The following is a 26,364-nucleotide window of genomic DNA, read 5'->3' as shown; positions in this document are numbered from 1 at the left end:
GTGGTAGGATTAGTGGTAGTGGTAGGAGATGCGTGGCGTATTTTCGCGGGAAGAATTTAAAAAGGCTTGTGGGAGTGTGTGCGCGGGACGATGGTGCGTTGGCGTTTGGTCACGGTTGCTCAACGAAATGGAATGAAGAGGAAGAGCGAGGGACGGAAATGTAATCCTCACTCTTCACTGCGTTCGGGGGTGGGAAAGTAAGTATAGTATAGTATAGTATTTCCGGGGGCGTTGTGTGGTGTGTGTGAAGGCACATGTGGCACTACGCATCTACGCATCCAGTAAGTAAGTATAGCAAGTAGCCAAGTAGGCAAGGTATATAATATTAACAATGGTTGGGTGGCAGGTCATTGACAACGCTTTTTTTAGCTGGATGGATGTGTGAGAAAAAACCGAAGATGCGGATTGAATTGAAATGAAAGAACCGAACATTCAACATGGGCTATGGGCCATAACGGGAAAGATACAGTGCAGTGGCGCATTTCTTTCCTGGTTCAGGTTCAATTGGGCTGGAGAGGTAAAAAAAAGTCAAATCAATATATCAATATATCAATTTTGGATCGGAAAACGAACCAAACAAACGTGTTTTCCCCTTCTTTACTCAGACTGTTCGCCGAATTCGCGAAGCTTGATCGCTTGTTTACAACCTTTCCCTTTTTTCCCTTTTTTTCCCGTTTCCCTTTTGCCTTTTCCCCTTTTCCCCTTTCCGTCTCCGTGTCCCTTTTGTGTCCCTTTTCCTTTTCCCTTTTTCCTTATTCCTTTCATGCCCTCCGCTAACAAGCGTCCGCGACCCATAGAGCTCGAGCCCGACGCCAGCAACTCTCCCAGTATAGACGACAACGATGACGAGGATAGCACGAGCACGCGAAGAAGGACTAGGTCGGGTAAAACTAGAAGTACGTTTTCCTCCGTTCTCCTCGCTCCGTTCTCAATGGTGATAATTGGTTTTACTTGCAGGTGTTTTGGATAGTCATGCTAGACGGAGGGTGAAGAGGCCGAGGAAGGCGGAGAGTGTTGAGGAAGAGGAAGAAGAAGAAGAAGAGGAGGAGGAGGAGGAGAAGGATGAGCTTATGGATGATGGGGAGGAGGAGGAGGGTGTGTATCTAAGGACGCGGTTGTATGCGAGGGAAAAAGCAAAGGCGAAGGAGAAGGAAAAAGCAAAGGAAAAGGAAAAGACGAACGCGAAGGGGAAAGAAAAGGCGAAGGAGAAGGAAAAGAGTACGAGGAAGGGGTCCAAGGAAAAAGAGAAGGAGAAGGAGAAAGAGAAAGACAAGGCGACGCCCGAATTTCGAGTGATCAGGGATAGCCTTCCAGTGCCACCCCGCGCCAAAGACACCTCCACGCTCAAACCCATCCCAGACCCTCCATGGCTCTTACAAAAGCCCGCACCCGCACCCGCACCTGCACCACCGCCGGCACCCGTCCCATCCACCTCCGCATCGACATCCACGCCGACGTCCATACCCAAGCCGACGCCCATACCCAAGCCCGCACACAAACCCAAGCCCCCGTCGAAACCACCCAAACCGGCTCTGTATACCGGATCAGACGGTGACCCCGCGGACGATGGTGATACTATCATGCGCAGCGCAGCCGACGACGACGATGATGATGACAAGCCACTAGACACCCAGCTCGAGCCTGTGCACTCTCCCTCGCACCCGCGCGATCGCGAGCCAGCGTCCTCCTCCGCCGCCGCCGCTGGTGATGGTGGTGGTAATGGGGCACGCACGGCAGGGTACACCCCGCGAACATGGAACCCATCATCGTACGTGCACTCATCGCGCCCACCGTTTATCCCTCCCCCATCGCACTCGCCTGATAACCTCGCATATACGCACTCGCCGCCGTCGCCGATGAGAGTGTACCACTCGCCCTCTCCGCCGCCTCATCCCCTTCCCCAGCCGCACCCACATGCACATGCGCATGCGCTGCAGAGACGACCGAGCGGGAGTAGACACCGCGCGCCGTCGCCTGACTACGAGCGCGAGCGCGAGTATGGGTATGGATACGGCTACGACAGCGACCCTGCGAGGGATCCGCGGTACCGCGCCCCTCACCCTCACCCGCACCCGCACTCGCACTCGCAGCGGTATCGCAGCAGTAGAGAGTATGCCTCGAGCTATCCACCTCCACATGCTACATCGCGCGGTGCGCCCCCGCCTCTTCCGCCTTCCGCGTCGGCTTCGCCGTATCCACCACCTGCGCCCCCTCTGCATGCGGCTTATCCGCATCCGGGACGGTACTCGCATTCGCACCCGCGCCCGCACTCGCGCTCTGGCTCGCCACCACCACCACCTCCTCCTCCTCCAGCTGCGCATTCCAAACGCCCTCATTCACAATCGCAATCTCAATCGCATTCACACTCACAATCACAATCACATTCGCATTCGCATTCGCATTCGCATTACACCCCGCCTACACTAACACAACCGCCTATATACCACCCACGCCCCCCACCACCTCCACACGCCCTGCACTCCCCTCCCCCTCCCCCGCCGCCTCATCATCCTCATCATCATCCACTTTTGCCGGCGCAGCACTACCGCGCGGCTCCGCCTCCTTCTCATGCACATGTACCTCCGCCTCCACATGGGCATGGGCACGCGGGACCAGCGACGACGATGCCGACGCGCCAGCTACAGCCGCATGAACCGTACCCGCCTACACCGCCTCCGCCTTTGCCGGGTTCTGGTCCAGGGCCGGGGTCAGGGGCGGGGGCGGGGTCAGGGCCAGGACGCGATCGTGAGAGGGAGCATGAGAGGGAGAGGGAGCGGGAGCGCGCGCTGCAGCCTTCGTGGTCGGCGCTGGGTGATGCGCGTGTGGATCGTGATCGGGAGCGAGATCGGGAGAAGGAGCGAAATCAGGAGCGGGAAAGGGAGAGAGATAGGGAGAGACCACCACTACCACATCATTCACATTCACAACCGCCACCACAACCGCCTCACTCACAACCACAATCACAACCACCACCACCTCATTCACAACCTCAACCACAACCACAACCACAACATCGTCCCCATTCTATACAGCGGCGCCAATCCTCGCCTGGCCCACCTCCGCCTCACCCTCACCCGCATGGGCATGTGCATGGGCATCCGGCGCGGTATTACACTGCGTATCCGCCTCCGCCTCCTTCAGCACCACATTCATCAGCGCAGGCACCTCCTCCTCAAGCACATCAACCATCTACACCTCAAGCACCTCAAGCACCGCCAGCACAGTCCTCGGCGCAATCGTCCGCCCAAGCAGCAGCCCAAGCCCAAGCCCAAGCCCAAGCAGCCGCGCAGGGAGGACAACCACAGCAGCAGCAGCAGCAGCAGCAGAGACGACCAAGACGCGCGTCGTCGCCGCGGTTCATCGCTGATCAGCGGGATCGCGATCGAGAACGGGGTCAGGAAAGGGGTCAGGAGCGGGGTCAGGAGCGAGAGCGGGGTCAGGAGCGGGGTCAGGAGAGGGAGCGGGGTCAGGAAAGGGAAAGGGATGATCGGCCATCGTCGCGGACGAGAGCGCGCGCGGGTGAAGGCGAGGGCGCGGAGAAGGGGCCGGGGAAAGGACGCGAGAAAGGACGCGAGGGCGATACCGAAGACCGCGCGAATGCAGGTGCAGCTGGAGGATCGAGGAGACGAGCGGGGAGCGACTCGGCTTCAGCGAGAGCAGCGGGTGCGGGTGCTGGTGTGGGAGGTGGGTACCCTGCTGCTGCTTATCCACAACCTCAATCTCAACATCAACATTATCCGTATCCGTATCCGTACCCGTACCCGTACCCATATTACGTGGATGGGTCGGGGCATCCTCTACCACCACCACCACCTCCTCCTGGTTCGCATCCTCCTGGTGCGCATGCACCACCACCGCCTGGTCATCCAGCGCACGCGCACCCTCATCACCCACCGCCGCCGCCGCCGCCCACGTCACAGCAGCAACAACACCAAATCCGCCCATCCATCCCGCCAAGTCACGCACAGGCGCCGTACAATGCACACGCACCCGCGCATTACCCACATCCGCATCCGCAGTACCCGTATCATCCACACGAGGTGTACCCGCACCCCCATCCGCATTCGTATGCACCGCCGCCGCCAGGATATGCACATCAACCACCACCTCCTCCAGGACACGCACCACCTCCAGGACACGCACAACATCCGCCACCACCGACAAACGCACCGACACACGCGCCGCCTCCGCCGCAACCGCAACCAGCGCGCCGCATCTCAGCAGCACTCGCCGCGCTCCCCGCGTACCCCCAGACGCTCTCGCAGCCGCACCCGCCCGCGCCTGTGATGGCGGGCCCGGTGCATTTTGTGCCGAGTCGGTATTCGTATGGTGTTTTGGGTGGGGGTGCTGGGGGTGGAGGAGGTGCTGGAGGGGGAGGAGGAGGGACTGGGGCTGGAGGAGAGGGAGGAGAGGATAGGAGGGATGGGAGGGATGGAAATGGAAAAGAAGGAAATGGAAAAGAAGGAAAAGAAGGAGAGAGAGAGAGAGATAAGGACAGAGAGAGGGAAAAGCAGAGGGAGAAGGAGGAACGGAGGGAGAGAAGAGAGAGGCGCAATCCGCTCCCGCCGCCTATTACGATTTCGCTTGATGATACACCGATGTTGCATTCGCCTGCTGCGTCGGCGGAGGCGGAGGCGTCGCCTCATCCTCCTCGTTCTGCGATGTCGGTGTCTGTGTCTGCGTCGAATTCGAATGCAACTGTACCGGCGTCGACATCCACAACAACATCAACGTCGACCGCCGCACCTCCAACGACAGCGCCCGCATCATCCAACATAACCAACACAACCACCAGCACAAACACAAGCACAACCACCAACACAGCCCAGCGAAGAACATACACACCACCAATAACAGTCTCCCTCGACCCGCCCGCCTCATTCCCGCAAATCAACATTTTCGCGACGGAGCCGCTCCCTGCGGGAAAGCCTCATACGCATGCGCAGTGGTATGCGCATACGCATGAGTATACTGTGCGGCAGGGTGCGTCGGGTGCGGGTGGTGTGGGTGGTTCGGGTGCGGGTGGTCAGGGTGGTGGTGGCCAGGGTGGTGGTGGAGGAGGAGGAGGGGCAGGGGGTAGCGCGAGTGACGGCCGCGGAAGCAGAGCTAGCGAAAGACGCACCGAGAGAGCAGGCGCAGGCGCAGGTGCAAGTATGAACATGGTCGTCCCGCTCCAAGGCGAAGCGCAGCAGGTGCCGTACATGTATAGCAGCTATGCGCAACAACAGCAGGCGCAGCAGCAGGCGCAGGCGAGGGCGGGGCAGCGGGTGTTGCATGTTGGTGTGCCTGTGCAGGAGCGGGGGCAGGAGCGAGGGATGGATTCTGGAGAGAGAGAGAGGGAGAGGGAGAGAGATGCGAGGAGGGAGAGGGAGAAAGACGCGAGGCGCGAGGCGCGGAGGGAGGAGAGGAGGAGGGATATGGGTATGGGTACGGGTGTTGAGATGGATGTTGATTCTGTGGGTGGTGGTGATAGGGACAAGGGAGGTGTAAGTGCAAGTGGGAATGGGAATGGGAATGGGAAGGGTAAAGAGAAGGAGAAGGAGGGCGCGTCGACGACGAGCACGAGCACGAACACGGCGACGAACACGGCGACGAGCACGACGACGAGCAAGACTGTGACGATGACAGCCACGCGCCGGCCGTCCGTCACAGCTGACGCGCCCTCCTCTTCCTCTTCCACGAATTCTGCAGCGGTGGCGGTTGCGGCAGCCGCGCATCCAAACCCGCATTTTGGTCCGCAGCCTTATCCGTCGCCTTATGCGTACGGGTACGCGCCTCCTCCTCCTCCTCCGCCACCGCCGCCAGGAGCAGGAGGACCGGGAGGAGGTGGTGGTGGAACGGAAGGAGGAGGAGGAGGAGGTCCGGGACCGCCGCCGCCGCCGTATAGTCGTCATGCGTATGGCCATCAGCCGTATTATAGTCCGTATCCACCGCCTGCGCAACAGCAACAACAACAGCAGCAAGGGCATGAGAGGGAGAGGGAGAGGGAGGGAGGGCATAGACCGCCTCCGCCGCCGCCGCAGTATTATCCCCCTCCTCCTCCACCTCCTCATCCGCATGCGGCTCCACCACCGCATCCTCATCCTCAGCATCCTCAGTATTCACCACAGTCGCCTCACCAGCCGTACCCTCCGCCGCCGCCTCATCCTCCGCCTCATCCTCATTCGTACCCGTACGCGGTACCATCGCCCCCTCATGGTCATGGTCATGGGCAGCCTCCGGCGCACGCGCATGGGTACCCGTATTCGTATCCGTATCCGTATCCATCGCATGAAGGTCCACATTCGCATTCGCATGAACGGGATGGTTTCGATCCGCGCGAGCGCGAGCGGGATAGGGATAGGGATAGAGAAAGAGAACGAGAGCGTGATGGGGCTAGGGATAGAGAAGCTAGGGATAGGGAAAGGGAACGCGAAGGCCCCAGAGACCGCGACACACCCAGAGACAGAGAACGCGACGCACCCAGAGACAAAGACAGAGACAGAGACGCACAGATGCGCCAGCAGCTCGTGCTGTTCCAGAATGGCGCGGTGGGCCCGTTAGAGCATCAGGTGCCGCAGCCGCGGAAGCCGAGGGGTGGGAGGGGTGGGAGTGGGAGTGGAGGAGGAGGGGCGGGAGGAGGAGGGGCGGGAGAAGGGGATGGACAGAGCAGTGGTAAGGCATCAGGAGGAGGAGGAGGAGGTGGTGGTGGTGGTGGTGTTGTAACGCTGCAGCATATCCCAAAACCGATCCATCCGGACACTGTACATGCCTCGCGGAACGCGTCTGCATCCGCGTCGGCCTCACATCCTCATCCTCATCCTCACACACACGCGCACGCTCATGGACAAGTACACACACAAACCCACGCACATGTGCGCTCGCACTCGAGCGTGATCCATCTCGCGACGACGCCGCCAGCCGCGACGGCGCTTGCACCGCAGGAGCATTTGTTGCTTGGTATACCGCCTTCGAGTGGGGCTGTGCTTGCTGGTTCTGGGTCTGGTGCTGGTGCTGGTGCTCGAGCGGATGTGGAAGGTGGCGCTGGCGCGGGTGGAACGGATACAGCTGGGACAGGAGGAGGAGGAGGAGGAGTGGACCCGACGTCGCCGCATTATGTAGGCGGTGCACAGTTTGTGCTTAAACCTTCGAAGCCGCCAAGGGCTCGGAAGAAGCTTTTGGCTGGTGGAGGGGAGGAGGGTGGGCAGGGGCATGCGTCGGGGTCGAGTTCGGGTGTGGGTTCGGGTGTGGGTGGAGAGTACCACGCACAGCGACATCTGCGACATGATCCCGTTGCGGATCCGTACCATCTCCATCCACACACGCATCACTCTGATTCTCATTCTCACTCGCACTCACACTTGCACTCTCATTCCCATTCACACCATTCACACTCTCACTCGCACTCTTCTCACTCTCACTCGCATTCGCACTCTCATTCCCATTCCCACCACAAACCAAACTCAACCTCACACACGCTCTCGCACCTCAGCGCGCAATACAACACCCCAGACGAACTAGGCCAAAGCCAGGGGCTGATCGTGTACGAGCAGCGCACGCCGGCGGAGCGGGAGGCGTATCGCGCGGCGCGGGAGGAGCAGGATCGGTTGGCGGGGAGGGAGAGGGGGTATAGGAGGGTTTGGAGGCAGGGTGGGGGTGCGGGTGGGCAGGGGCAGGAGAAAGAGAAGGAGAAGGAGAGAGAGAAGGAAGGGGGCAAAGGGAAGGAGAGAGAGAAGGGGAAAGAAAATGAGAAAGAAAAGGAAAAGGGGAAAGAGAAGGAAAAGGAGAAGGAGAATAATAAAGATAAAGGAATGGAGACGGATAAGGATATAGGAAAAGAGCAGGATAAAGGAAAGGAAAAGGAAAAGGAAATGATTGTTGTAGATGTAGATGCGGAGATGGAGATGGAGATGGAGATGGAGGATGCGGGACAGGAAAAGGAGAAGAAGGGGAAAGGCAAGGAGAATGAAAAAGAGAAGGAGACGGAGACGGAGATGGCTGGGACTGGTGGTGAGGGCAAGAAGAGCACCAACACTAACACCAACACCGCGAACGCTAACGCGAACGCGAACGCCGCGCGCGAGCGCGAGCGCGAGCTGGAGCAGGAGCAGGACGTGTCGATGGCGGTGGATAGCGCGTCCGCGCACGCGACTTCAACCGCGCGGCGGCAGCAGCAGCAGCAGGAACGCGAACGCGACGGCGACCGGGAGAATCAGAGTAATAACGAGGAGGTAGCGCGCGGGCTGAGTCGCAGCAGCAGCAGCAGCGCGAATAGCGCTCAGGGTAGGAGAGGGGCGAGGGGCACGAAGCAGCGCGTTTATGAGGAGGAGGAGAGGGAGAGGGTGCGGGCGCAGGGGCAGGCGTTGGGGGGCAGGAAGGGTAGTTCGGGTGTGGGAGAGAGGGCGAGGGAGGGGAGTGATGAGAGTGTGGGTCGGGGTAGTCGTGAGCGGGAGAAAGGGAAAGAGAGGGAAAGAGACAGAGAGAAAAAGAAGGAGAGGGAAGCTGAGGAACGGAGGAAGAGAGAAGCGGAGGCTGCGGAGGATAGCGATGTCGTGATTATCGATCCGCCGCCTGGAGAGCGCGAGAGACGAGAACTGCGCGAGAGGGAAAGGGCGGAGAGGGAGGTGGAGATGGAGCGTGAGCGGAGGCGGTGGATGGACGCTAAAAAGGAGAGGGAGAGGGGAAAAGAGAAGGAGAAAGAGAAAGGAAAGGAAAAGGAGCGTGAGCGGCGAGAGAGGATGGACGGGGATGATGATGATGATGATGATGAGGTTGTTATTGTTGATGAGCGCAGGACGAGTGGAGGTGCGATGGACGTGGATGTTAGCGCGGTTGTGAGTCCTGGTCCGGGGTTGGGGTCCGCATTGGACGAGGCGGACGTAGCGAGAGAGGAAGCGGCGAAGAAGGAGGCCGAGAAAGAGAAGGAAAAGGAAAAGGAAAAGCAGAAGGAGCGGGAGCGGGAGATCGTGGTCATCGACAGCGACAGCGACATCGAGATGATGGAAGTCGTACGCGTCGCCAACCCGTCGCCGCTGCATAGCGCGAGTGGATCAGCGGAGAAGGATAGGGAAAAGGAGAAGGAGCGCAGTCGGTCGCGCAGGGGTAGCGACGAGGAGAATATGGATGTTGATTTGCGTGCGAGGAGAGCCGCGGGGTCGCGCACGGGGTCAGGGGCGGGGTCGGGGTCGCGCGCGGGCTCTGATACGCACTCGCGACCGCATTCGCCACAGGAGCAGCGTCACCACCACCATCATCATCAACATCATCATCAGTATGATAATTTTGAAGGGCGGCGGTACGCCGCGTATCAGCAGCATGTAGAACAAGAAAGGCGGGCGTCGCATTCGATCAACCCTCAGAATCGGTATCCGCCGCCGTTGCCTCCTGTAGTCATCATCCGGCCCCGCGAGCGCGTAGCTGATCAAGCACAGACCCAGACCCAATCTCCCAGCGACGGATCGCACCGGATGATATCTACACCTCGTCCGGTGGACGCTAATGCAGATGCGAGTAGTCTAAGTGGTGCTGCGAAGATGAGGAGCAGCGCCGCTGGGCGCGCGGTGTCTGGTGGTGTGCATGGTGTTGCGCATTATCCGCCCCATCTACATGCACATCCGCATGGCCCACCACCGCCTTCAGCGGATTTTTATCCCGCGAGAGAAGATATTCCACCGCCTCAACCTCCTCCTCCGCAACACCAACACCGACACCATCCGCATCGGCAGCATCATCCGCCGGCTACGCACCATAGCTCCGGGCGTCCACCTCCTTCATACAACTACTCGCCGTACCCTCCAGCACCAGCACCAGGAGCACCACCAGGAGCACACCAATCTCATCCATACTCCCCGACAACCGAGTACCCACCCGCCCCCGCCCCCGCCCCCGCCTCCGCCTCCGCGGCGGTCCCCGGTCCGGGCGGCTCAGAAACGAACACGTTCGCAGCCCCCGCGCGCCCATCGCGCAAGATGAAGAGATACCCGTGCGACGTGTGTGGACAGATTTTCACGCGCTCGGGGGATGTGAGACGCCATAAGGAGAGTCGGCATACGGGTGGAGGGGCCGGTGTGCGGTGTCGGTTTTGTGGACGGGTGTTGACTAGGTGAGTTTTGAGTTTTTTTTTTGTTTTTTTTTTTTTGTGTTTTTGTCATTGGGTTTTTTGGATTTTTTTTTTTTGGTGGTTTGAAATGTGTTTGCTGATGATGACTTGCTTTTTGCTTTTTTTTGTATCATCTTTGTGATAACTTGTTGTATTTTGGGATATGGTACAGACAAGACGCGCTACAGCGGCACTGGGACAAGTACTGTCGCAAAAAGGCAAAACGGAGCGCGCATAGACAATCCGGCTCTGGGTCCGGCTCTGGGTCCGGCTCTGGTTCTGGTTCTGGTTCTGGCCAACGCTCTGGGTCTGGTGCCGGGAGCGATGGCGATGGCGATGGCGATGGTGATGGTGATGACCATGGGGAAGGGGATGGTGACGGCTCGCATTCGGAGGCGGAGGGTATAGACGGCGGTGATCAGTGGGATGGGGATATGTCTTCTGAAGGCGAAGGCGAGGAGGAAGAGGAGGAGGAGGAGGAGGGGATGGAGGGGATGGAGGTTGATGGGGATGTGGAGATGGAGACGGATCGGCAGCAGCAGCAGCGGGAGGAATCTCGTCCTTCGTCCTCTGCGGCTTCGCGTGTACCGGCTTCAGCTCCAGGATCAACAGCGCCTTCTCCACACGCACACGCAACGTCAGCATCAGCATCAGCGCATGCACATGCGGAGAGCGAGCGGGTGAGGGAGAGGGAGAGGGAGTATGCACATGCGTATGAGCGCGAGCGCGAGAGGCGGCGCGTGCGCCGCGAGCAGGAGCAGGAGCAGCGGGAACAGGAACAGGAGCTGTATGCTGGTGGGATGTCGCGTCCTGGTTCTGGATCTAGTTCTGGTTCTCGGCATAGTCATAGTTCTGGGTCTCGGCATAGTCATGGTTCAGCTCATGGACATGGACATGGTCCGACGGTTTCGAGGTATGCCCCGCCCCCGCCTGTGCCTGTGCCTGCGCACCAGCATCAGCACGAGCGCGAGCATCAGAATCAACAGCATCAGCAGCATCACTATTCCTCGCTTCAGCCTCAGCATAAGAGGATCTCTCCAAACCCACATCCACCACACCCACACCCACATACGCATTCTCACCCGCATCCGCACGCAAATTCGCACCCACACCCACACCCGCATGCACACCCACACCCACACCCACACCCAAACTCACACCCACATCCACACCCACACCCACATCCACACCCACACCCACACCCACATCCACACGCGCACGCGCAACACGTACACCCTCCACCCACCCAACGCCCACGGCCCATTGCCATCGCACCGCACCCAGCACCAGCACCACCCTCTCCTCCACCCAACCCGCATACCCACCACCACCCCCACCCCCAGCCAATCCAAATCCAACCACACCTCCAAGAAATCAGCATCCCGCCTACGGACGGGTGGCAGCATGAAGATCCGGCGGCTGAGGGCCGGCGTGTTGCGGAGAAGCAGGCGAGGCTTTTGAGGGAACGGAGGGAGAGGGAAAGGAGGGAGAGGGAGAGGGAGCGGAGGGAGGGGGCTGGTGGGACGGGTGGGTTAAGTCACAGTGGGAGGACTAGTGCGAGTGGGGGAAGTGTGCGGGAGGGGGGGAGTGTGAGTGGGCGGAGCGGGAGGGAGGGGGGCAGTGTGAGTGGGAGAAGTGCGAGTGGGAGAGGGAGTGCACAGGGGAGTGTGAGAGGTGGGAGTGGGAGTAGGAGTGGACGGACGAGTGCGAGTGCGCCGTCGCCGCCGCCACCTGCACCACCACCATTGCAAGCTGCGAATTCGAACCGAACTTGAGCTTGAGGCTTGAGCTTGAGGTCCGAATTGTGAATGTGAATCTGAATCTGAATCATCCAAAGGCCAAAGGGAGGGTGAGTAATTGTTGTTTTTTGTGTTCTTTAGCGTGTTGATCTTGTTTTTTTTTTTTTTGTGTGTAGATGTATGTGCAGCAGCAGCAGCAGCGGTGTATACGCCTTTGTGAGTTGATTTGGATGTCGGGTGTCGTTCGGGTTGTTGTGTTGTGTTAGGATTTCTCTCTCCCTCTCGTCTCCTCTCGTCTCCTCTCGTTTCGGCTCGTCCTCTTTGTTATGCTGTTTTTTTTTTCCCCTTTTTTGTGTGCATCTCACTCTTACTCTGGGTTTTATATCATCTTTTGTGTCGTATTGCTCTTGCTTTTTTCTTTTATTGTGGTTTTTTTCACTTTATATTCTATCTCTCTTCAACGTCATCTATCCCTACATCCCTACATCCCTATTCTTCTCTACATCTACACCGCACTGTCTATCGCTGTTCGCTGTTTGCTGTCTTTGTTTCGATCTCCTCTGTCCTTTGTCGTTGATTCGCGTGTTGCATCGTTGCACCTTGTTTACCATGGCTTCTCGGCCCTCGGCCCTCGACCCTCAGGTCTCACACTATGGCTTATGACCCCCTATGCATTTATGACTGTCCTAACCACCCCATACCCTATACCCCATACCCTTACTTCTATCCCACATACACATACACATACACGTACACGTACATACATTATCGTCTATCGCATTACGATTCCTTTTTTTTTCGCATCGTCAAGCATTATTAACAATCATCATCATCATCATCATCCTCATCATCTTTTTTGTCTATTTTTTTCCATTTTTTTTTCTTTTCTCTTCTTTTCAGATGTACATATTGTGTTTGCTTGCATATGGTATACCTCCTCTTTCTCTTTTTGGTTTCTCTCTCTCTCTCTATTATATTGTAGGGCTGTGAATCAATGAGTTATATATTACTATACTATACTATACTATACACCTGCAGGCTACGGGTTTAAACGTTTATACCTTACAGTTACAGGGTTTACGCACACATGCCTTCGTAATGGTATTGGTCTGGTTATGTACTTTCCGTGATATATGTTATCTATTATATTTCTAGATTCAAAGTTTGATTGTTTGGCTTTGACTTTGAGCTTGCCGGTGTGTGGATTTGTGAGGTTAGCCCACAGAAGGTGACGCAGAACGAGGATCATTTCTGAGAACTTTTTGCTAGCCCCCTGATAAGGCACTCAGATTGATAAACAGGGCGCTTAGCGCTTATCGAGATTCGATTATCGATTATCTATCCTGCGCGCCAACGCCAACGCAAAGTGTACATACGATTGCGTTACGAACTGAAATTGAAATTGAAATTGAAAAGTGACTGCTGAGTTAACATTGCGATGTGTTTATTTTATTTATACATTGATATATACACTTTCGCTAAGTGAATGGAAATGGAAGGGATGAGGGGTAATTTAGTAATACAAGTGTTCACAGTGTGCCTCTCTGCAAATTCCAGAGGCCAGAGGTTGGTAATCTGCAGATGACCTTTTGCTATTGCATGTGGCCAATGTGGACTAGATCTCACGATGAGAAAGGCCTTCGAACAGGTGTTGATGAGCATCTCTGCACATTCGAGAGATTGGTAATCTGCGGATGGTCTGTATTGCATTGGCGAATGTGGACTAGATCTCATGATGTGAAAGGCCTTTAAAGGATTGGGACAGGTCATCCATGGAGTCGTTGATATTGACCGTCTGTTTAATGTCTTGCGTGTCTCCTAAAACGGATTCGTAGATGACATCCAGCTTCTGTAAAAACGTGCGGCTGAAAGATTGTCACAGTTAGCATCAGAATATCTTCCCAAAACAACGCAAAAAACAAAAAACACTGACAATTGCGGACGGAAGAGATCATAATACGCCGCTGAGCGCTCACACGGCACATCATCCCACCGCTCCAGAACGAGACACGCGATATTCTTCTCAGAGAGCATGAACCCGAACGATTTATCGTACGCCGCGATCTTGCGGAGGCTCGCGAGCTCAGCGAGCATGCCACACACCGCGTCCGCGTCCATCGGGAGTGCAAAGTACATCTCCACTTTATGCTCCAACTGCGCGGTGTTGAGCTCGTCGACGGCGTCGTGCAGCTGCTCGAGCTTGTGTGCCGGGAGGACGAGGTCGTGTTCGCCGTTGTAGGTGCTGTTCCGGCTGGAGATGAAGCGGAGGGTGTATGGTGTGTTCATGGTAGTAAGGTGAGAAGAGGAAGTTTGTGTGCCTGTGGGTGCGGTAAACTTATACCACATGTAATACAAGGGTTTGTGTGGCATGGCAGGACAGTGACTCGTAGTGGCACGGGCGTTGGCAAATTTGGATTTTTTTCAAAGTTCAACGTTCGCCTTTATTCCCACGGGAGCGGTGAAAAGGACCCCAAGAGAACGTATTCCTGTCAATTAAACTGGACGGCGCAATTGAACGTGCAGCTAGGGGTTTGGCTGTACTCAAGGGGGACCTTGTGCGAGGTGTCCTCCAGCAATAAGTACCCTTTCGCTCGTCACTGAACAAGGAATGGGGATAACTTTCCCGACTTCCCTTTCTGGAACCGGTTTGCCGAAGGTCCATTGTCTTCCAGAGAGTCAGGCGGCAGTGTCGGTGCCTCCTGGCATTGTTGGCCCAACAATTCCGATTTAGGAAGGATCCCATGTGGTCTCCTTCGTTGACGTCCAAGTTAGGAATACACGAACCCTTGAGGTATATAAACCGCGGCCCCGTCCCAAATTTTCTCCCCCAACTCTATACCTCGACGCCCATCATCCTTGTTGATAACCAGTGCTGTGCATTGCGTTATATCCCGCTCGCTCTCCCTACCGCCTACTTTATCTGTCTCTATCCCCACCAAGGTCGGTGCCCTACACTAGTGGTGGCACAAGAAACATACTAATCAGATCCCGGGCCCCCACAGCGCAACCTATCATGCCTAAAGCCCGCAAGTCAAAGTCTTCGAGGAGCCTGCGCGAGACCGTACTCAGTCGACAAGCTGGCCTTGCTCCCAAGCCCGCACAGCCAGCGCCGAGGTCCAACCATTCAGCGCCGGTGGCTGGTAGCAGCAATCTTCGGACGCAGCCTGTGTTTACAGCGGAGAGAACAGGCGCTTGGACCGACTGCTTTGCCCATGGCATCACCTTTGTGGAGGGCTGCGAAGATTGCGAGGTCAGTACTAGGCACTGTGGTTTCGCGCACATCCATTTACTTACTGATATTTCTTCCTCCTCTTATATAGTTCCACCGAAGCGTTGTTGTAAGAATGCAAAGGAACAACGACTATATAAAGTCTATTGGTGGCACCGAGGAGTTCATCGAGCTCTTGAAGAGGATGACGTCCGAGTCGTAGAAACGCCTCTACGAATCCTGGCCGGCGGATTTTATGGTTGAATATACTCGCAGAGGCATTATAATCCTTCTTAAATATTAATACATCTATGTCTATGCACTTTCTTATCATTTAATGCTTTCAATCTGTTACAATTGCGCCTGACGCCTGAGAGGTTACTGTGAGGTTGAACTTGCCATCGCCCCTATCTTGCGTGGTGCGTGCCCATCAAGATACAAATATTGGATCACGTGTGCGCAAGCGCGACGCGTCACGCGCGCGTGTCGAGGCGTGCAGTGATGAGCTAAAAATAGATCATGGTCAATAACACTTTGGGACCATAGAATAGTCCTCCTTGACAGAATACCAGCAGATGCGTTATTGGTATGGCTTCTGAGAGAATCATATCCAGAGAATATCAAAAAGCGACTACGGTATTACACACAAACTTGACGGAACAATTGCACTATACACCTTGATGAGTGGCGCCATGAGTGTGTGGTTTGATCGATAAAAGAGGCAGTGGTGGGAATATCTAGGCCTACATTGGAGATTTGGCAGTTTGAGAATGCAGAATATCAAAATGACATTTCTTAGAATTTGAGGAGACTACGATGTTCACTGAACAGGAGCACCCATACGCCGGAGAACATACAGAGAAATCTGTCCTCGGATATATTCATGCCAGCACAGTATCGACAAGCTATTCATACGGCTTCCTACTACATTATCACTCCTTCTACTAGATAAAACCATGATCGAGATTTTGTCAGCAGTGGCGGAAGGGTAAGAGAGCATAGACTTCAGAACTAAGCGCAACATATGACTTTTGATAGTGTGCTTATAATCCACAAGTGTCTCCCACAAACGCCGAAAGACGATCTGTTGGGAGATTATGGAAAGGGAGAGAACTTCGCCAACTCATGTAATGCAAGAGTTCGCATCGCGTTCTCATCACTCCTACTCTTTGAACTTCTTATCAGTCATTCCAGCACTATGCACCCGTCATTCAATCCGACGAACCATCCGATCAGCGACTGTGCCTCGACTGTGCCTCGACATAGAGAAGGATATTCACCCAACTTCCGCGTGCACCGTCAGCCGCGGACACGAACACTGCCGCTGCATGCTCCAGGACACCAGCGTGTCTCCGAATCCATAGAGCAATCAAAGATAGCGGGTGTCGGTCTCACGATTGATCATGGAAGGAGTTCCCTCTCTAACTGGTAGATGCTCAGACCGCTGATCGATTTACGTCCACGTATACTTGGGCGTGCGACAGGCAGTCAAATCAGCCATAGCACAGCGACAATATGCTGTCAGAGCCAGACCTGGCTGAGACCCCAAGACAGGAGAAAGAATATTGCCGGAAAAATTGACAACGGAGCAAAGCTAGATACTTCAACTCTATGCATGTGGAGGGTAGCGTCAGAAGAGCAGGTGTACCATCGATTAGGGTGTGAGAGTAGATATCAAGATCTTACCGGTACCAGTAGCTGCAGTCTACCCTCGGCCCTTATATACCACCGTGTTGATAATGTAATGTAGGCTCTCGTGGCCACCCGGCATCCCAATTCCATCGTTTTTATCCATTATCCATTTCCAAGATTGAAAAGAAAATAACCACTACCACAAACTATATCCTCGTACGCGCAGAATCAAATTCCAGGGATTCAAACTCAAATCACGTCCCCTCTGTTATCTACCATCTTCGACGACTACAGTGAGGTTGAACGTCAAAAGCTCACTTGACCCCATCCAGAACGATCAGACCAGAATCTACAAATTGCAATTTATCTGTGCTATGCGTATGCGTATGCCTATGCCTATACTACTTACTTACTTCTACTACTACGACCAAAACCCAAACCAAGAAATAAATATGAAAAAAAGGAGGATGAAACTTGGAACTTAGAAATTCCCTCTCGCAACCGAGAGTGAGAAGTGTAAAAAAAAGAAAAAAAAGAAAATCTGGAACGTCATGTCATAATAAGTCGTGTCGTGTCGCTTGCAAAAAAATAAAAAAACAGAGACTATAAGAGTTCAATGAAGATTCTGAGATTGTAGGTTGTTGTTGTGATTTGTGTGCGAGGAAAGTCGAAGTGATGACAATGGTTGGATGGTTGGATGATTGGATGATTGGATGGATGTGGTATGCGGTGTGGTATGATGTGATGCGGGGTTGACGTATATGTATGTATGCATTCAAGTGCGTATGCGTATGCGTATGAGAAAACGTGCAGACAGGAAGGAAGGAGATGAGAAAAAAAAAAGAAAAGTCGATTGGCCGACGATGATGCTTCTGCCGTGCGAGTATTGTCTGTGCGAATGCCGTGTGTGCTTGTATGTAGATGTAATAGCGATGCAATGCGGTGTGTCGGGAAGGGTGAAAGTTTGAGAGTTGAAAAAATTGAAAAGTTGTGAAAGTTGAAAGATGTTTGTGCAAAAGGGTTTGAAAAAACGCAAATTGCCCACTTCAAACATGGACATCGGAGGGTCAAGCCAGCCAGTTGACTCGTATGAATAAAATAAATAAAGGATGATCGATGAATACTTGGTGTACAAAAGGAAGACGCCGAAACGCCGAACGCCCGATTCTAAACGACATCAACTACAGCAGAGCAGTAGTTTTAGGCGTCGACGTCGAACGTCATCGTATACAAGAGTTGAAACACATGAAAAAATAGAACGAGAAAATGAGAAATGAGGGGAAAAAAAGAAAAAATAAAAAGGAAATGAGGAACCTTTGAATAAATAACGACGCAGGCAATGTAAATGTAAATGTAAGAAAGAAGAAGCCTTTCGAACGAGAGAAAAAAACGGGAGGAGAAAAGATAGAAAGGAAAGAGAGAGAGAGAGAGAAATAAAGTGAAAGAACCATTATGCAAGACGATACGTGAGATAGCGATGTTGTTTTCCACAAGGCTGATCTTTGACTTTGATCATCGAGCCGAGGTTCAGGCCTTGGGGGGGACCACGAGAGAATATAGGCGCCTCACGCCCAACTGCATACCGCATCGCTCTACTCGTTCGTGCTCGTTCATTGTTTCATCGTTTCGTCGTTTCACCGTATACCAACGCCCGAGTGCGAGCAATCGCCGCCCACCAAACGACACATACAGGCGGAGCATAGTGCATCCGCAATAATTGACCGTCGCACGGGACGAACTCTACGGAATCCATCACCATGCCACATAATGCGAATAGGTTTCACTCGTGCTTATCGAGCGAGCTTAGTATCCCAGCTACGACCACGCCATCCATGTCCAAAGTCGTTCGAATCCCTAGTCCAAGTCCCAGGCCAGGGATCGACCCTGATCGACCATTATCCACAGCGGGGCTACAAAGGTGCGAGATACCTCGGGCGCAACGAGCACAAGTTCTTCTTCAGATTTTTACACTGTACACTGTACACTGTACACTGTACAATGTACGCAGCACCCGACCTCGGTATAGGAGGAGGAGGTGAGTGGTTGGTGTATCTCGGAGATCCACGGGACGAAGAGGGTGGATTGAAACTGCAGATCGGTCGTCGCTTATGGGTTGGGGGTTGGGTCAGGTTGGCTGCAGATTGCAGATTGCAGATCGCGATGGTGTCTATCAAACATCTGGGGCACCACACGCACGGGCGCGGGTCAGAGCGCATTCCACCACCTCTCCCACCTTCTCCTTCACACAAAGGAACCAAAACAAACACCCAAACTCCAAATTCCAAAACCCAAACTTCAAAGCACCAAACCCCCCAAAAAATCTAAATCTTCAACTCCCTAAACCCACGAACATCCAAGCGTCCCGTCCCATTCCTCCTCCACTCCTCCTCCTCCTCTCCATCCCCCCCTCCTCCATCCCTACCTCCACCCACACCCACACCAGGCGGCGTCATCTCCCGCCCCGTCCACCTCCCTCCAGGAATAACAATCTTGCCCGCACTCATCCCCCCCGCCGGACGAGGACGCGCTTTCGGCAGCCCAAGCGCCTTGCGCTGACGTCGTGTCAGCTCTTTAGGGCCCAACTGTGCCGTGTACGTGTTTTGCGAGGAGGAGGTGGAGGTGGAGGTGGAGGAGAGGGGTGTGCCTTTACGCGACTTGGGCTTTTTGGAATTGGAATTAGAATGGGAGTTGGAGAGGGAAGACATTGTAGAAGAAGGCGGAGGCGACAACCGCGCATTCACAATGCGCGGGATATCCATATCGTCCATATCGTGTTCTTCCTGGACGACGTCCAGATCGAGCTCGGGCTCGGGTGGGGGTGTTGGCGGGACCGACGAGAGCGCTGACATCTCGTCGTCATCTACAGCGTCCATATGATGAGGGTGACGGGCATCACCGCCACCCTCGTCGGCATCGCCCTCTTCCTCTTCAGAGACAACCTCCGAACTCGTCTCGGACGAGCTCGACCCGGGCGCTGATAGCCCTGGTGTGCCCGCTTCACCTTCACCTTCGCCTTCACCTTCGCCTTGTCCCTCGCCTTCGACCTCAACAACATCAACATCAACATCCATATTCTCTCCACCAACCGAGGCTCTCAGCCTCACATCCCCCGGCACAGAACCAACACTAACACTCCCCACCCGCCTCCGACTGCGCTTCTCACTCCCACTCGCACTCTCCCCGTCCCCACCGCTCGCACTCGACTCGTCAAACGAGCGCTTCGGCGAGCGGTGGTGCAGGTGTGAGTGTTGTTGCTGCTGCTCGTGATGTCGAGCGAGAGCGAGGGGGCTAGCGTGCAGATGCGCCATATGCGGCGCTTGGAGGTTGAGGTTGAGGTTGATATTTACACCAGGAGAGATAGCTGTATGCGTTGAAGTTGATAACGATGTAGATGTAGATGTGGAGGTGGAGGAGATAGTTGATGTAGACGACGGTGGCTGGGTTTGTGACTGCGGTTGCGGAGACCGCGAGCCAGTCGAACCAGAAGCTGAAGTCGAAGTCGAAGCCAACGACGACACAGGGAACGGCGACGCTGAACGGGACGTTGGAAGCGGAACCGCCAATGGGTCCTGCGCCTGCGCCTGTGCCGCCACAGCAGAAACCACCGGCGCAGACGCAGACACAGACGCAGACGCACTAGGCGCAGGCGTCCCCGTCTTACTCGCCGGCAACTTCAACTTGACCTTCAACCCCGCACTAGCACTAGCACTCGCACTAACAATCTTCTCCTTGCCCTTCTCCCTACGCTCCCTCTCCCTCTCACGCTCCTTCTCCTTCCTTTCGCGCTTCTTCTCGCGCTCGCGTTCTTTCAACGCTTCCTTGCTCAGCGCCGCTGGCGCGGAGACCGTGTCTGCTGGAGGCACATATGCCGGATGCGAGTGCGCGGGTGTTTCTTGGATGTTGGGTAGGCCTGTATGTGGACCGCGCAGGTTGCGGATGGAGGAGAAATGTTCCCAGTCATGGTACCTGTACGCGCATACATCCGGCCTTAGTTAGCAACAAACGCAAAATAGATCAATCAAAACCAGGCACACGCCATAAACCCAAAGCAAGGGCGAGCACAAAAAAAGGAAACGACAAAACACCCCCAAAAACAGAAAGTAGATGTCCATAACCAGCCAAATCTCCGAGAGATCAAACGAGATCGCGGAGTATATATGGGCATGACACCGACAAAAGCAAACACGAGAAAATAAAGACACTCACGCGACATACACCGTCGGCCCTCCCGACTGCTCCTCCTCCTCATGCTTTACCTCCGCCGACACGGGCGCAGGCGTCGGTGACGGCGTCGGCTCAGGTGCAACGAGCTGCTGCTGCACCTCCCTCTCTTCCTTTTTCTCACTCACCTCTGCCGACGCCGCCGGTGCCGTACCCCGACTCGCACCCCTACGGTTACCCAAACCCAACCCCAACGCCTGCTTATCATCTTCCTCATCGCTGCTCACCTCCTCCAACACGTAATATCCATGCCGCCCCGTTTTCACCTTCGTCTTGCCCTCGTCTCTGTCTTTCGGCGGGACCTTGGCCGGAGGAGCTGACAGTGCATTCGCAGAGCGCGTCGCGCGTCTATTCGACACCGGCGTAGCGCTCGTCGCTATCGAAGCAGAAGCAGAAACAGAAACAGGCTTAGCAGCATCCTTCACCTCTTCTTCCTTCTTCTCCTGACTCTGACTCTGGCTCTCCGCACTGGACCCCGACCCACTCCCACTCCCCGCGCGCCACTCAATAACATACACCAAGCCCGGCTGCACAACCTTCACATCGCGCCTCGTCATATGCGCAAACGCCGAGAGCTCCATATGACCACCGTACGTCCCATTCTGCCGCATATTCCTCAAATACGCCGCAAGACGCGGCGACGGGCCTTTCCCCGCACTGTTACTACTGCCTTCACCTTTATCCTCCCCTGCCCCTGCCCCGCTATCCTTCTCCTTCTCCTTTTCTTTCTCCTTCCCTTTACTCTTCCCCCGCCCCTCATCCTCCTCGCTCCCTTCAAACTCTACAAACCCCTCATACCTCTCCCCCCACTTCTCGATCCAATCGCACACGTCCCGGCGCACCTCGGCGTGGCGCACAGGCGAGCCGTGCACCTGGTCCGCGAGCGCGCGGAAGAGGCAGTTGCCGTCGCCTATCGTCGGCGCGGCGTATAGCCCGAGCAGCCGCAGCTGGTCGGGGAGCGAGGCGGAGGGCGTGGGTTGTAGGAGCTGTGGTAGAGTTGAAAAAGGTGTGTGATGAACGACGTATAGTAAATGAACCGGAAGAATATAACCAAAAAGACAGCACATAGACCATAATCAGCGCACGGCATATAAAAAGAAAAAGAAAGTAGACGTACACGCCCTCTAGACGACCGTGTCGTCCGTTGACGTACTGCAACATAAAAAGCAAACATCAGCACATCATCCAATGAGCACAATCATTCCTTGAATACACAACACACGCGCGCGCAGTAGCGATAGATATATGCGCGTGCGCGATGCACACGGCGGACACAACATGAGGAAATAAGGAGTGAAGGGGGTACAACACGATGCCGGCACCGGAGCGGGATAAAGAAAGTGCGGGGTAAAACATCTAAATGCCGCACTCTCGCATCCATCACCCGACACCCGACAACCCGGCCGCCGCCTCGTGGTGCGCATGCGTGCATGCGTGTGTGATAAAAAAATTTGCATGCAATGTGTGTGCCGTGTGCATGAAGGGCGGGGTGGGGAAAGGGTAGGGCAGGGGTAGGTGGTTGGAATACACGGGGGATGCAATACAACGCAACAGAGTGGAACGGAGGAGTGATTGGATTGGATTAAAGAGAGGGAGCAAGAAACTCACGATGTGGAAGCGGGCCCTTCCCGCCCTTAGCTGCCTTCTTTCCCATACCAAAAATCACCAAATCACCAATCACCAATCAACAAATTCCAATAATCCTAATCCTACTCGTCTCGTCTCAAGTCCCTTCTCTTCTCTTCTCTTCTCGTCTCTAGAATCTCGTCTTGTCCGGTTAAATATACCTCGCCCCTAGCTCGAGCTCGATGACGATTAAAAGGTCCCGGTAGACTTCGCACTTGCACTTGCGCGCGCGTGTAGGTATGTCTTAGCGCCGGAAAGTTGGCTCGTCGTCTCGATCAAAGTCAGCCGCACTGTAATGCAATCCAATACAATGCAATGCAATGCAAAGCGAAGCGAACCTGGAAGCTAGATGCCCGTCCAGGTCCAAGTACCAGCGCGAGTGCAAATGCCAAGAAACCCCAAGTGAGAATTTTTCGACCAAACAAACTGATTCTCCCTTACCAGTAACCACCCTCCCAAAAAAACCAAAAACTATAAACTCTAAAAAGGCGGGATATCCAAAGAGCGTATACACTCTCCGAACGTCGTTTCGTTTCGTTGTCGGTGGGGGGAACAGTGAACGGGTGCCTGACTAGCGCTAGCGCTGGAGAGGGACAGACAGGAGAGAGCGTGTGTATAGAAAAGGGAAAGGGAAAGGGTAGGGTAAGATAGGCAGGTAGGGTAGAGTAGGGTAGAGTAGGGTAGAGTAGAGAAGGGTAGATGGGTAAAGTGGTGTGGTGAAGTGTGTGTTGTGTGAATGTGGGGTGGGGAGGGTCTGATCGATGCCGGGGGGGCTCGTGGTGGTTGCGGTCTGAGGTGCGTTTGGACGCTCGGGGTCTCTGCTCCGTGCCGGGACCCCTGGTACTAGTGCCCTTGTTCAGCGGTTCGCGTGTCGCGTGATCGCCCGGCTTGTTGTTGTTGTTGTTGGGTGGGTCAAAGTTGCGCAAGCCGATGGGCGGTGGGAGTCGCTGTGGTGTGCCTTGGGCACTGAAGGGATATGTTGAAGTAGGGAGGTATGTGTATGTATGTGTGTAGGATATATATATTTATTATCGTGATGACTCTACTTGTATCACAACCCTGGACTTGGATTCTTGGTAACCTACAGACTGCTTCCGCGCCGAAGACGAACTGGAGGAATTCAAACACCGCCCGCAGATGACCGTGGACGATGACGCGGAAGGACGCGGACAATGAGGTCGTGCCGACGACTCCGAATTCGACAGTGTGAGTCGTGTGCCGATCAATTCAATCATCATCGCATCCCACCAGCGGCACGTTCGCGTTCCAACTAACGCAGGCAGATACAGTATCCGCGATCGCACATTCACCACCCAAAATATGAGTTCCGAGCGCGCCATGGATATGGATCGGATGCTCATACTGAAAGCCCATCGATCCACGCGGCGAACACGCGCTTCTGCATCCTGTCACCACAAGGAAATACTTAAGATTGGGCTCATCAGAAACCAGCACCCTTACGTAATCAATGGGCTTGGCGCCAAGAGCGGCCAAAATCCAGCTCGAAAAAAAAATCAAAAGTTATGTTGACGGAAAATGGTTTCAGACAAAAAGTTTAAAAAAAAAAAATTCATAAATGTGCATATACAATCCTTACTACTAGCCTTTATGCCCACAATAATAGAATTACACCTCAGAGGTCAAATTGTAGTCTCTGGAAGTCCATAATGAGTCTGAGAGGTATTACTTAGGCGTGACTTATTGTCACGTGTGGTCACGTGTACCATTATATAAGCGGCCAAAAGAACATTGTCAAATTTTCGAAAATCTCCCAAACTCGAGAAAACACCATTTCTGACGTGTTAGACTAAAAAAAAAGGAAAAAAATTAAAATCTTTATAACTTCTTGAGATCAAAATTTTTTTGAAAAAAAAAACCACAGATGTGTTCAAAGAAGCATAACCTACATATCTGTGGTTCAAAAATGTAGAATAGTGTGAGTGCAGAAGGGTTGAAAAGGTTCGGAGGTAAGCCAACTTTTGCTTACCTAAGGGGGTGCTGGTTCCTGATGAGCCCAATCTTACTTACAAAAGTAGTCGCTTTCGAAGACTTCGATTCTGTCGACGTCGGTGTGCCCGGTCCGTCGGACTCTTCATGAACTATATCGTGGTATTTGTGCTGCCGTCGATAGTCGATAGTCACAATCTACTAATCACTCGGTGCCGGGTGTATATGTTTGTCTTGAATATGAATATTATTCTTCACCATGTATGATCCCTCGTAAATCAAGTTTGCGTAATTTTCATCTATGTATTCAGAGCGGTGAGCACTGTACCTCCCGCTGGAAGACTTGACTCGGACTCGGATATCCGATATACCCAATACACTTCATGCATCCATATGATTCACACACAAAGTCCCTCTCCATCGATTGAGACGGACGAATGCAGAACGGGCAAGCTTATAATAAAATATCGATATCTACCAAAACCTTCGATGAAAAACTAATGTACATGGAAAAATGCCCTCAAAAGTTCATCGCTTCATGATTCATCCACTAGGATCGAATACCGTCTCCTTGAGATGAAAAAGAAGCACAGTCCATAAGGTACATTAATGCGCAGCGGCATTCCCGCGCGCCACCAAGGAGTCAGTATGTAATATGCAATTCTTACCTTGAGTTCGTGTGCGTGTGCGTGTGCGTTTGCATTGCGCGCATACATTTACAGTTTACCTCTAGCTTCCATCCCTTTCCCTTTCCCTTTCCCTTTCCCTTTCCCTTTCCCTTTCCCTTTCCCTTTCCCTTTCCCTTTCCCTTTCCCTTTCCCTTTCCCTTTCCCTTTCCCTTTCCCTTTCCCTTTCCCTTTCCCTTTCCCTTTCCCTTTCCCTTTCCCTTTCCCTTTCCCCTTCGCGTACTTAAGCCATTGCACGTGTCCTCGCTCATGTTCATTTCATCGGTCTCTCTCTCTCGGTGCCGGATTGAAATATGTGGTTGGTTATTGAGGTACCTCCCCGAACGACTGGATCGCAGTGCTTATTATCATCGTTCATTTTTTGAATCTAAAGCCAGTTTTTCCAATGTTAGACGTCCGATGCGAGGTGTCGAGTATCAAATATTGTGTGTCGCTGCTGGTGTCGAGTTGGAAAAACGTATCCATCTATCATCAGCTTTTTAAACCGCCCTACCCCACAAAACACACAAACACAAACACCACGTCGGGTTACCCAAATTCAGTAAACAAAGTACTCAAAAAGCCTCATTTGGAATATCCGGCGACTTCGATCGTTATACACCCTTGTGCTGTGTAACCAACCAACCTAAAAGAAGGAACTCCGGAATGCCTTTCATAGTAAGGACGAGCGAGTCATCAAGCGCTTCTAACTGTATGTGGAAAAAGTGAAAAAGTACAATCAGGCTGTTTCCTGTGTTCTTCTTTTCTTCTTTTATTGGGTGTATTAAGAACGTAACGTTGACCCGGGTATGTACGTACACGCCTACCTATAAACTGTGTGCTGCACCGCCTTGAAGTTGACGTAGTACTACACAGTTGATTGAAAAAGGATAATTCCCTCATCCCTCATCCGAGTCCTTTCCCCAGACAACTAAACCGCAAATGGAGGTAGACATATCCAGACTCCAATCGCAGTCCCAGCGGTCCCATGTGTATTTTCACCGAAGTCTGATAACACAACTCCGCGTCAGCGGCGCCAACTGAGCGCGACGGGTGGGCGCGTTACGCTTGGCGCATCCTCATGTGATGTCGATTATTCAGGAACACGTACTTGAGATAGGGGCTGGCGTGCAGACGGTTCACTGATAATAGATATAAGTTAGTCTGAATGCTTCGTACGTTATGTTCCTGACGTATATTTATTACTTCTCTTTCTCTAAAGGATCAGGCGTGGGTCAAGTCGTGTGG

General features: G+C 54.0%; 5 protein-coding genes across 5 annotated transcripts; 2 read left to right on the top strand and 3 right to left on the bottom strand.

Moving 5' to 3' along the window:
• Window positions 1-763: 763 nt before the first annotated feature.
• JR316_0010561 (uncharacterized protein) lies at window positions 764-11,853 on the top strand (the record flags this gene model as incomplete). The annotated part of the gene is made up of 3 exons (XM_047896228.1): window positions 764-896; window positions 958-10,081; window positions 10,251-11,853. 3 exons carry the CDS (start codon window positions 764-766, stop codon window positions 11,851-11,853), a joined length of 10,860 nt encoding a protein of 3,619 aa, XP_047744273.1.
• Window positions 11,854-13,540: 1,687 nt separating this feature from the next.
• Window positions 13,541-14,103, bottom strand: JR316_0010560 (uncharacterized protein; the record flags this gene model as incomplete). The annotated part of the gene is made up of 2 exons (XM_047896227.1): window positions 13,541-13,682; window positions 13,751-14,103. The coding sequence occupies 2 exons, from the start codon at window positions 14,101-14,103 to the stop codon at window positions 13,541-13,543; spliced, it is 495 nt and encodes a 164-aa protein (XP_047744272.1).
• Window positions 14,104-14,830: 727 nt separating this feature from the next.
• On the top strand, window positions 14,831-15,248 carry JR316_0010559 (uncharacterized protein; the record flags this gene model as incomplete). The annotated part of the gene is made up of 2 exons (XM_047896226.1): window positions 14,831-15,067; window positions 15,138-15,248. 2 exons carry the CDS (start codon window positions 14,831-14,833, stop codon window positions 15,246-15,248), a joined length of 348 nt encoding a protein of 115 aa, XP_047744271.1.
• Window positions 15,249-18,978: 3,730 nt separating this feature from the next.
• JR316_0010558 (OTU domain-containing protein 3) lies at window positions 18,979-22,158 on the bottom strand (the record flags this gene model as incomplete). Its single annotated transcript, XM_047896225.1, has 4 exons — window positions 18,979-20,623; window positions 20,864-21,864; window positions 21,996-22,030; window positions 22,101-22,158. 4 exons carry the CDS (start codon window positions 22,156-22,158, stop codon window positions 18,979-18,981), a joined length of 2,739 nt encoding a protein of 912 aa, XP_047744270.1.
• A 2,836-nt stretch (window positions 22,159-24,994) lies between these two features.
• JR316_0010557 (uncharacterized protein) lies at window positions 24,995-25,394 on the bottom strand (the record flags this gene model as incomplete). Its single annotated transcript, XM_047896224.1, has 2 exons — window positions 24,995-25,021; window positions 25,179-25,394. The coding sequence occupies 2 exons, from the start codon at window positions 25,392-25,394 to the stop codon at window positions 24,995-24,997; spliced, it is 243 nt and encodes an 80-aa protein (XP_047744269.1).
• Between the last annotated feature and the right edge of the window lie 970 nt (window positions 25,395-26,364).

This window comes from Psilocybe cubensis, chromosome 10 (genome assembly GCF_017499595.1).
Source record: "Psilocybe cubensis strain MGC-MH-2018 chromosome 10, whole genome shotgun sequence".
Taxonomy (NCBI): Eukaryota; Fungi; Basidiomycota; class Agaricomycetes; order Agaricales; family Agrocybaceae; genus Psilocybe; species Psilocybe cubensis.
Note: the sequence above shows the minus strand (reverse complement) of the source record. Positions and strands in the feature narration are given on the sequence as shown.